The 11,182-nt window shown below is 40.7% G+C and overlaps 4 protein-coding genes across 4 annotated transcripts; 2 read left to right on the top strand and 2 right to left on the bottom strand. All coding sequences in view use genetic code 12, as the record gives it.

Annotated features, from left to right (window-relative positions):
• Positions 1-782: 782 nt before the first annotated feature.
• KGF57_000668 (uncharacterized protein) lies at positions 783-3,932 on the top strand (the record flags this gene model as incomplete). The annotated part of the gene is made up of 1 exon (XM_051755160.1): positions 783-3,932. The coding sequence occupies one exon, from the start codon at positions 783-785 to the stop codon at positions 3,930-3,932; it is 3,150 nt and encodes a 1,049-aa protein (XP_051610825.1).
• A 79-nt stretch (positions 3,933-4,011) lies between these two features.
• KGF57_000667 (aspartate/glutamate transporter) lies at positions 4,012-5,631 on the bottom strand (the record flags this gene model as incomplete). The annotated part of the gene is made up of 1 exon (XM_051755159.1): positions 4,012-5,631. One exon carries the CDS (start codon positions 5,629-5,631, stop codon positions 4,012-4,014), a length of 1,620 nt encoding a protein of 539 aa, XP_051610824.1.
• A 1,643-nt stretch (positions 5,632-7,274) lies between these two features.
• KGF57_000666 (uncharacterized protein) lies at positions 7,275-7,967 on the top strand (the record flags this gene model as incomplete). The annotated part of the gene is made up of 1 exon (XM_051755158.1): positions 7,275-7,967. The coding sequence occupies one exon, from the start codon at positions 7,275-7,277 to the stop codon at positions 7,965-7,967; it is 693 nt and encodes a 230-aa protein (XP_051610823.1).
• Positions 7,968-8,380: 413 nt separating this feature from the next.
• Positions 8,381-9,780, bottom strand: KGF57_000665 (phosphatidylinositol-binding protein; the record flags this gene model as incomplete). The annotated part of the gene is made up of 2 exons (XM_051755157.1): positions 8,381-9,390; positions 9,747-9,780. 2 exons carry the CDS (start codon positions 9,778-9,780, stop codon positions 8,381-8,383), a joined length of 1,044 nt encoding a protein of 347 aa, XP_051610822.1.
• Between the last annotated feature and the right edge of the window lie 1,402 nt (positions 9,781-11,182).

The following is an 11,182-nucleotide window of genomic DNA, read 5'->3' as shown; positions in this document are numbered from 1 at the left end:
TCACCACTCAATTCATCACGTGATTACCAAATGAGGTCACATGTTGTATACATCACAGGTTGACTCTGTTCTCTCCTAATCACCGACAAAACTCAAGTATGTGAAACCGATTTCGCCAGTTATTTTGGTCGTTCATGGGCGGTGAATATGATCTGTATGTTCTTACCAAACGGACAAAATCTAACACAGCGAGAGCCAGAAATTCATTGCAAAAGCAAGTCAACATGGGAACGGATTCAAAGTCCCATAGTGCCAGATATCGAGATGTCAGTAGCTTCAAATGTGACTTTGTGGTAAACGACACCACAAGATGGTGTAAATTTCGCTTGCATCTCTTTCTCAGCTGGGAACCATACAGCTTAAAAAAAATCACGTCTCGAATATTCCCAACATTCAGTCCTTTGTTTCGAGTAATTTTAGATGTGGTTGTTGCCCTCTTCCTTGGTAAGAGGGAATGGATACTTTCTAGTCAAGCTGAACAATGACGATTCATCTCTTGAATGTGATAACTAATGGCCCCTCATCCAACAAGTGACTTCCAAGGTTCCAAATATTCACTCACACGTGGCAATGATTGAAGGTATAACTCAGCACATGCTCTGCTATTGGTTCTTCCAGATTAATACGTGAATACTATGATGTAGTTGGCGGTTTATATATCGCGTCTAGTTTAGTAGGTTTGAATTTTGTGCAGCAAATCAAAAATCAAAAATCAAAACAAACCCTGGACTCTCTCAATCACACTACGCATACCACGTCTGACTCACTAGCAATCAACAGCCATGGCAAGAAGCATACTAAAAGACAATACAGCACCGCTACCTACTACTTCACGTCGAGTTTCGTTTGCACCCGAAGTAACCTTGCATCAAATTGAGGTGATAAACCCCAACAAACGAAGAAAAACAGATGGCGGGGCAAGTGGGTATACTTCGCTCTCATCAGAGTCTGATTTTGAAGTCGTTCATTATCAATCGCAACAAGAGTTGATGAAGGAAGATAGTAATGACCATTTGATGAGTTTGTCACCAGTTAGCATTCGTCATAGGAAGATGTTGGAGGTTGGTGACGAGTTTGACGATAGCCCTGATGATGGGGGTAAACCACTAACTGACAGTTCGGACGAGGAGAATAGGGAGGAAGGCAATCGAGGAATGCAATCTGATGCATACAGTGCAACCAAGCGTGCCACCGAAGTTATTAGAAACCTTGATGACGGCACTGAGGTCAGTATGGAGTTAACTACCGAGGGCAAGGGGGGAGTTATAGGAAAAGAGGTCAACGGGGATAGCCTTTCCGGTGCGCCATTGGTGTATGCATCAGATGAGGATGCAGACTACTCAAGTAATGATCAAGAGGAAGTGGAGAATGCTGCCAACACTGGAGTACCCGTTGCGGAGGAAGAAGTGGATATGCAATTGACCGCAAGAATTGAACAATCGCAAGCTACTCAACCCGTCCACACTTTCAATCAACCAGAAGAGGATATGCAATTGACTGGCCCTGTCATTACCACAACTCGGCGATACCGACAACCAACAGCAAGTTCGGATGATGAAGGTGATGATACTATAAATTTGACCACCTTGATGTCAAAAGTGGCACATTCGCATAACACAGGAAAAATGGGAACTGGAAAGGATTTTGAACAAAAGAGTGGTAACGCAAGCGTTGTTGGAGAAAAACAAATGGATGATGAAGAGACAATTGATGGTACAAACATGGATTTGACTGAACGAGTGACCCGTGTTGTGCCTCAATCAACAATTTTGAAACCAAATCTTGAAGCTGTACCCGATATGAATGATGATGAGGATGAGGGCGAAGAAGTAGAAGGTGAAGACGAAAATGAAGACGAAGGTGAAGAAGAGGACGAAGTAGAAGGTGAAAGGGTATCAAAAACTGTTGAGCACGTTGCCGTGGATGATACGTTGAATAGCGGGAGGTTGCGTGAACAAGTGGACATGGAGAGTACTGAGCATACAAGTAGCAACGCTTTGATTCAGACTAATGATGCCGATATGGAATTGACTGAGCCTGTTGGCAAACCGTCAACGGAGTTTTTGAAAGTCACGATTGACGAGCAACTCCTACCGCATAACCAAGATATGGAATTGACGCAACCAATAAGAGGTTTAGGAAGTAAAAATCACCCAAGTGAGTTAACAGAAAAGGATGCATGGAATAGAATTCCCCGAGCCAATACCTTCTCTGCAGTGGGAGAAGATGATGAAGATCTCAAGCAGGGTCAGGACACGGAAACGGTGGACTCTACAGAACGACAGCAGTCACCAATGTGTTCTCAAAAGTCTATGGAACTCACACAACCGATCACGGCGTCAGCAGTAAATCATGGTGGTTCAGCACTGGCGAACGTGGTGACAAGTTCAACAATCCTCTCAGAAAACGAGCAACTGACTGAAACAAAATTTACTTTGAATGAGAACAATCTACTGCATCGATTAACTAGCGGTGAGAGAAGGAATGACCAAGCTTCTGCGAGTGAAGTAATTAGACCTAACATGAATAGATTCGTCAACTACAAGTCGATTCCGTTATCGCAATTTCTTGATGATGTTCACCTCAAGTTTTATACTGACATTGATTCCATTACTAGCACACAGATTGGATTGGATTCTACCGAATCGATTACGCATAAATCACCCTCGATACACGAATTGATATTGGCAATCCCTTATAAGGAGATGCATGCCTTGAATGATTTTATTGTTAATGAGTTGCAGTCGTATATAAAGGACGGCGAACAGGTGTTTCGCGATTTCAGTGACCAAATTGGAAACGACAATCTTCCGATAATGAAAGAGTATTACACAACGGATAATGAGAGACAACGTGACGCGATGACGATTTCCATGAATAATATGAAAAGATTAGCAAAATTGGAAAGTAAATCAACCTGGTTCAAATGGAGAACCACTTTGACCCAAAATGTCATCAAAGAAATGGATCAACAGATTGAACTATTGAGAGAGTGTCAAATTGGTTTGGATGAGTATATACAAAATTTGAATGATCAAGTTGAACGAGCTAATGGGTACAAAAGTCAACTAATAATCAGGTTGCAGCGGTTACGAAATGCCAAGCAAACAATGGGTAATTTGTCACAGGACCAAGTACACCATATGCGAAACACATTTAGCCAACTGAAAGCTGAATTGAAAAGCCTTGCAGAAAAGGTTGATCAAGCGAGGAGTAAATCTCAGCAATTGGAACAGTCTTTGCTGGACCTTCGTGGTCACAAAAATGAATTGATCAGACTAGCCAATCAGGTGGATCTTGAGTTGGATAAGTGCAAAATATACACTAGGGATGAGCAGATTTACATGAAGAAGAAATATGACTTATTGTCTGAATCAACTCATTTGAAATATGTGCGTACGGAAAATACTTCCAATCTAGTTTTTGTCTATGATGGCATGATCACGATCAAGATGGATTTCATAAATCATTCTTTTCAAATTGGAGACATCCAGTCAAACAAACTCCATTTCAGGTCATTGGTTAAATTCATATACAAGCTTCCCAACTTCCAATTCGATAACACGAGTAAGAATCCATTTGCTGACTGGAAGAAATTCAAACTATATTGGCAAAAACTAGTACAATTTGACACAGTATTGGATATCATTAGGTTTCAATGGCCCATCGAATTGAAAGAAGGTGGTGATTCCAACGATGATGGGATTAGATTTCAATTTGAGTTTTTTGATTTTGAAAAGGAAAAGAGATTTATTGTTGAAGGATCACTTAATCTTGAGTCGTTGCTTGATTTCGAGGAAAAAGTTAATTTCATGGTGAAGCTAGCTAGAAAAGCCCCTCTCAATGAAGCTGAAGTTGATGACACGCTCAAAAAGCTAGCTAACCAGATTGACTTGCCCAGGTGCACATACACATTTGTTCCTAACATATAAGAGTTGAATGAAGATATATATAGATATATATATAGCGTAGACAAAGCTATTCAGTTGTTTCAACAATTCCTCCTCTAACTCAATGAGTCGCACCAAGAAAGATGGTGGCTCCCAAACATACAATCATTACACCCACTCCCCAGATGGCCAACACCAATCCACCATATTTGCAAAATTTCTCCAAATTGGTTAACTCCACTTGTCCTTGTTCTATTGGTTTGATCAACAAGTATCCAAATAGTCCGGGCAAAATAAAAGAAATCGACGTTGATCCGGTGCTTCCCACAAAAGCCAATACCTTGGCTAATGAGGTAACTGAAATTGCCACAAGATAGCTTCCCGCGACAATAACGGAAGTTATGATGTAAAATTTTTTCGAGGTCAAGGGTACCACTATCGGATCGTGGCCCTGTGTATCATGAGCGCCTTCCATTGGGGTGGTGGATATGAACGATTCATCAACTATACTGCTGTCGTTTATGGAAGAAAGACTCTCAATATCGGAGGTTAGTGCTGTGTATGCACCACTATCAGTCCTATTGCCATTTATTGTGCCACCACTAATACTTCCATTTGAAACACTGTTGCTTCTATTATTTTTATTACTGTTGTTGTTGTTGTTGTTGTTGTTGTTACTAGAGTTGCTCGTCTTCTTCTTCACCTTCGATGTGTCAACACCATGAGTTATGAAATGTATCACATGATTAATAGATCCACGACATGGGTGGCACTGCAACGGAAAAGATAAACTAACCATAATCACAATGCATAATCGTCCAATCAATGAACTAATCGACTCGCGAGGGTACATTGAGATAATGTTGGCATTGACATCGTTTCCGAACGTTAGATACCCTAATATCCCCACCACGAGGTAGCTGACTAACGCAGTTGAAATCGCATTACGAATGATTAAATTCGATTGACGTGTTTGCGATCCATCCTTAGCATCAGGCTTCAACTCATTAATGATGGCAAACATATTTTGGTGACACGTATACGCAAAAACAAACATGGGGAAAGAACTCAATGTCTGGCTCCAGCTCTTAGGTCCTATCCAATCAACGTTACTTCCTCCTGCTGGAACAGGTATTGCCAGTCTTGAAAGTAACAATGCTCCACTGACATCATCTTCCCCGCCATTTTCACGCCCGGTGACCAGCAAAGCGATATACTTTTCAATAACCAAGCAAATCAAATAAGCCACTGAGAACAAAGCAACAAAACTGGTGTATTTCAAACTATTCAATTTTTTCAAATACGACAACGGGGCAACAACGACAACCATGAACAATGTGATCCAGAAGTTCCGGTGCATTAGTATGGGATGGTTAGCAGTTGCATCATCTCCAGATATCGTCTCAACTATCTTGGGCATCAAATCGCCAATTACAACGAGGTAAGAAACACCAACACCAAAACATTTTATCGAGATCGCCGAGTCAAAAACAATTGAAAATTGGGGGTAAGTCAATTGTGCTAGGCTAAAGTACGATACTGATCCTCTTTGGCCTGTGTACTTAGCGACTTTGTTCTGTAGGTATAATCCAAATGATGATGTGAGTGAGGAACATACTATCAATATACATCCAAATAAAAGTCCATTAGTGCTTAGTCCATAGGGCATGGCTAAGATACCAGCACCTATTATGGTATTTAGTAGATTTATTGTGCCTGATTTGATAGTAGCTCGTCCCATACTTAGCTAGGTGTTGTTGTTGTTGTTGTTGTTGTTGTTGTTGTTGCTTGTTAGGGAATGACAATTGTTTTCAAGCGAAGGGGAAAAAGATGACTGGTTTGTGCGTTTAGTCGTGGTGTGAGTCCACGTAAAGGTACTTCACTTGCCACGTAAGGGATGTCGCTAATGGTACGTTATAGTGATGTATCGTGTGCACAATTTGAGAGAGTCGTGGTAACGCTTTGTTTGCAAGACCGTTGGTCGTCCTCTCGGCGCAAACGAAAATCTAAAAATAAAAAAGAAAAATTTACTTGAGCCGAAATTGTGTCGGATATAAACTGCCATATAGAAACTCACCAGTTGAAAGAACTGTCAAGGTACACGTGACAGCTGCTACTAATGGGGAAAAACTCATGAGAAGTTGAAAAGAGACAAAGTGTATCAGTCGAACACTGTTCCTGGCGCCACTTTCATTGTGGATGAAGGAACACCCCCGGACAAAACAGCACCCACAACAAACAAACAAATCATATCTGGGGTGATAACTACATTTGCATTTTATGATGCAAAACCTGTGCTGAGTTCTTGTCATTTATGAGCTTTCACTACTTTTTAGGCAGTATCAAGGGGTAACTCGTCAATAGCATTCATTTCCCAGAGATTGCATTCGGGGATAATCATTTTTAGTCGTCACAAGAAGTAGTCGCCCAAATTGCCTGTACGATCAAGCTAAAGAACATTCGATAGGAAAGAGTAAGCCACGCTTCACTAAATCGGCAAACCGAACAAGAAGGAGATTAATGAAGGACCTCAGTGCTGTCGATGGATTCTAATCATCCACTACGCCGAGGGTATTTAGTTTCAGCTAGCAGTATCTTGTTTGAGAGATATTGAAGAATGTAATATCAGTGTTGTGTGAGAAGTCGTTGTGCTATTTCTGGTGCCCAGGTAAAACTAATGGATTGCACAAATTGATTTTGGGAGTGAAAACAAGGATGTACGCTGGTAGAGGGGGAGAGGGGAGGGGAGTTGTTTATTTGGCGTAGGAGAATGATAAAAGGCCACAGACGGGAAGTTGACGGATTTCACACGTATCTACATGAAAAAAAAAAAAAAAAACTGTACTTACCAGAGATGGAAGAGGGCATTTATTGAATAGAAGTTGCATATTTGAGACTAGAGCCTTTCAGAGGACCGATTTCCCTTATTTGGAGGTACTTTCACTTAGATCGAGAGTATCAGGTATCACACACAAGCAAAACAGTTCGAGTTTGAAAGTTACCTGCAACCGAAACTTCATCCTTTGCAGAATCAAAGGGTTCGCTTGTTATGCTGCTGCTGGTGGTGATTATTACCCTCCATAATCAATCTTTCCACTGGCGAATAATCACCAACGAAGAAGGGGGAGAAATGAAACAGTAGCATTATTCACAATATAACTTGATTGCATTTGATTTTAGCATTCTGCTATGTAATCTACATATACAATATTGCTAGAGATTTTGCTGCTTCTGTGGCAAATGTCTGTTTATATTTTTTTTTTTACCACCAGATCACATAAGATCCACACACACACACACACACAGACTCGTTCACATAGATTAAAACACACCTGCCTACGCATTTGGTTACAACTTGGGTTACTTTGAGTCACTCACTCAAATATGTTGGAAAATTTAAAGTTTCCAGATAAGACGGAGGAACAGTGGCTGGGTGTCTTTGGTGGAAATAAGAATTTCGATGAATCATTCGATTCTACAAGGGTTATTGTTGATCCTGCTGGGTATGATGGAACTCTCTCAACCCAACTTGGCAATCGTAGTTTCACAATTGAAGGTATCTCGAGCGATGCTGCAGAGTGGGGGGACCTAGTAGATGAGTTGGGTATGACTGTTGAATCCAGTGAAGCTGACGCAGTTGAGTTAAAGGAACCAGAGCCATTGAGAGTTGAATTGAAAGAAGACATTGGTGAAAATGCAGCATCTAGTGTCAACGCTGATGGGATGAAGGCATCGGGTCCACTGCCTATGCAAAGATTCATGCAAGCGACAAGTCGGCACTTTACAAAATTTGCTCAACAGTTCCAACAACGTCACGAATATGCATGCACGCAACTACCACCACGTCCCCAGCAAGCTCCAAGAGGACTCAAAGCGGATGCTTTGAAACAACCTTTCCAAACATTTGAGCAGAAAGTCCACAATAAATGTCTATTGGCAAGTAGCAATTTAGCACCCAAGTCAAGTTGGAGAAAGCAACTGGATCAAATAATCAACCTTGATTTTGAGGAGAGTGATGGTTCTCAAGGTGTTGGATCCGTGAGATACTATACTTGTCGAAAGTGCCATACCCGCTAGTTGATCAGCTCAAATATATTTCTCTATAGATATTTTTGCTATTGAATATGTTATAGTTTGTTTTGGTATTTATTGGACTCGGAATCAAAAGTAGAATAGAGCAAGTAAATCGCCAAACACACACAAGATTCAAGACTAACTAACAAAACTAAAACAAAAATAGATCTCCGATGTTTGAATAAGGTAAATAAAAACTCTCTAGCTATACATATACATGCAACGGAAAGCGATGTTATATATATGAAGAATCAGTAAAAAAAAATAGCACTGGTGTCATCAAATTTGAGAGAGTTGCCACTGCCTCTTGCTACAAACAAAAACACCAATGCTCTCCCGCTTCTCTCTTTCATCAGATTACAACTCTTGCTTCCACGTGCAATGCTGATCTCGCTTTTGCTCTCGCCCTCAATCACTTAAAACACCAACCAACCGACAAGGAAAGCAATCAAGACCAAAATCAAAGCAACTGGTAATGAAATACCGTTGGCAGTCAAATCAACGGCACTGGACGACGATGAGACGTCACCACGTGAAGCTGCCCTTTCATTTCTGTCCAACTTGGCAGTCAAAGATTGAACTTGTCTTGCCAAAGAATCCAATTCACGTTGAACAGAAGGTGAATTTTGTTGCTGCTGTTGGTATTGATCGCCATAGCCAGAGTTGAATCCACCACCTTGTTGGGACTGGTAGCTTGGTTGTTGTTGCAATTGTTGGTGTGGTGGCTGCTGGTGTTGTTGATAACCACTTGAGTAGCCGTTGTTGATTGATGAGGTGTCATTGAAGGATCTGTTTTGAACACCACCAAAGTCGCCAGATGATGGTTTGTTGTTGAAGGACGCATCACCATTGGCTTGTCCTTGAGGTTGGTAATGAGCATTTCCAATAAGTCCAGCTGCACCTGCACCTGCAGCAGCTCCACCTGCAATACCTGCGGCACCGGCTCCATAAGAGCTTTGACTGGTTTGGTGAGAAAGAGCTGGTTGCTGTTGTTGCTGCTGTTGCTGTTGTTGAGGAGGAGGTTGTTGTTGACCAGCTCCAACAGCACCTGCACCTACGCCATTGTATGAATCATCCTTGTCTGGGCCAATGACATAGTTGACTTTCAATTTCCTTGAAACAACAGCGGACTTGTTTTGTGCCTCCAATTGTGACCATAATTCACCCACTTTGGCTGGATCAGCATTACCTGGAGCAGGAACTGACACGAGTAAAAACTTATCTTTACATTTGTAGTCTTCTGGTAATGGCTGAGAAAAACCTTGTAAAATGATGGAGATTTGCAAAGAGTCGCCTGGGTGAATGATACTGGCATTTGGTCTCACACAGTACAATTTTGGAGCAGTAGTCTTGACTTTGAAAGCTAATGGTTGGTTCGTTGGGTTGGACAAAGTCAAGTATTCAGTATTTTGTTTGGTAAAAGAGCCTAAACAATTCAAGTGTTAGTATGAAAAGATTAACTGTGGTTGTAAAATAGTGGAGGCCAATAGCAATCAAACGCGAGAGCTGTTGAACCGATGCGGCACACATTCACAAGATGCGGAACGCCAAAGCTGAAATAGCACGATCTCCGTCAATTGTCAGCATGGCACTTAAAGGATTGACAATAGTACCTTTCCCGCATAGTGATGTCACATTTTGATAGATTCAAAAGCCCTGTTGCAATCTGAAAACGTGACAGATCCACCTAGATTTCCACCCCTATTCAAAAAAAAAAAAAAAAAAATGAAAAAAACAAGGAGTGAAGTTTCGTAGTGGTACATGGTGGAACAATTTACATACCAGTAAACTCTAAAACATTTGGAGAGACGTTCATCTTGGTATGGGATAGTTTTTCAATATTCTTTTCGTAAGGAGAAAGTGTTGCTTGACAATACAATTATGTGTTACTCTGTTGGCGTGCGAATTCGGATGACAAGTGTATATACTATGCGGGCTATCCAATACAAGCGTTTGATAGTGATGAGTGAGACACGGAAGTTGTATATAAAGTGTGGTAGATGTTCTGGAGATAGAATTGGTTGCTGAAATTCCAGTTGCGTACTTAGAAAAGGAAAAGAAAGTAAAATATGTATGCGATATATATATATATTTGTATATGTGTATATGTATATATGTGTGTTGTTGTTGTTGAAAATTTCAAAGTGGGGACAAAATTGACAATTTTTATCACACTCACTTTTTCCCGTTTGTATTATATTCATTCACCACTGACATATATCTTATTACAAGGGTAGGCTATACATCGTGTAGACAGGATGATACGCTATTCCATACACACACAGACACACACACGCACTTGCACCTTCTTTCACTCGCATACGTACATGCCTGATTGTCCCCTTTCCTTGTATGTAATTATTATCTCATTTGCACGTGACAAACTTGTTATTCAGTCTACGAATTCGTCTACCTTTGTTTGCTTCCTCCTGTCACTCTATATCATACTGATGTGCAAATATGTGGGGCCTCCTATACCACTTCACGTGTGTTCCTATGTTCGGTAAGCAGTTTCGTTACTATCCATTTGATTACCCCATTAGGTAATTTGAGTGTACCACTTTTATATTTTATTTCTTTTTTTTATACAAGGCACAGGGTTTTCCCCCCCCCTCGACTTATTTTTTTTTTCCCTCACTCAGCATTTTTCCTTTTTTGTCTACGTTGAAGGATATGTATAGAGAAGTACAAGTAGATGCCAGTAACATATAATATCACCGGAAGTATGTAAAGACATTAAGGTGTGCAGTTGATTGACCCATGGCATATTTGATTTTCAATGTAGGTACCCTAATAGCACTTCATTTCAGGACTTGTTGTTGTGGTACTGTAAAGGTTAATTGTTTGCGTGTACTTTTGCAGATTTTTCTTTTGTCGCTCCGATTGTCGTTACCCCACTACCGCCTCTCTTCTTATCTCCTGACATACAACGAGACATTTGCTCAATCAGGATATTTGAGGTAAAGTTAAAGACTAGAAAGTCACACACTTACTGACTTTTGCCTCGTCCCAATAATAAAGCGGAATACGAGCCGCCTGTTCGAATCTCAAAATACAAATTCAGAATAGCTGCAATTTAGTGTTGCAATAAACCGGATCACGTGAGTAGGTTTGAAAGTGTCACATGTGTGACCTTCAGTGGCGAAGATTGTATACTCTCTAGGAACTTCTTAGACAACTATGATAGTCAATAATTTAAGAGGTATGATTGATATTTA

Source organism: Candida theae (genome assembly GCF_024610275.1).
Source record: "Candida theae strain CBS 12239 chromosome Unknown scaffold116, whole genome shotgun sequence".
NCBI classification, from domain to species: Eukaryota; Fungi; Ascomycota; class Pichiomycetes; order Serinales; family Debaryomycetaceae; genus Lodderomyces; species Lodderomyces theae.
Note: the sequence above shows the minus strand (reverse complement) of the source record. Positions and strands in the feature narration are given on the sequence as shown.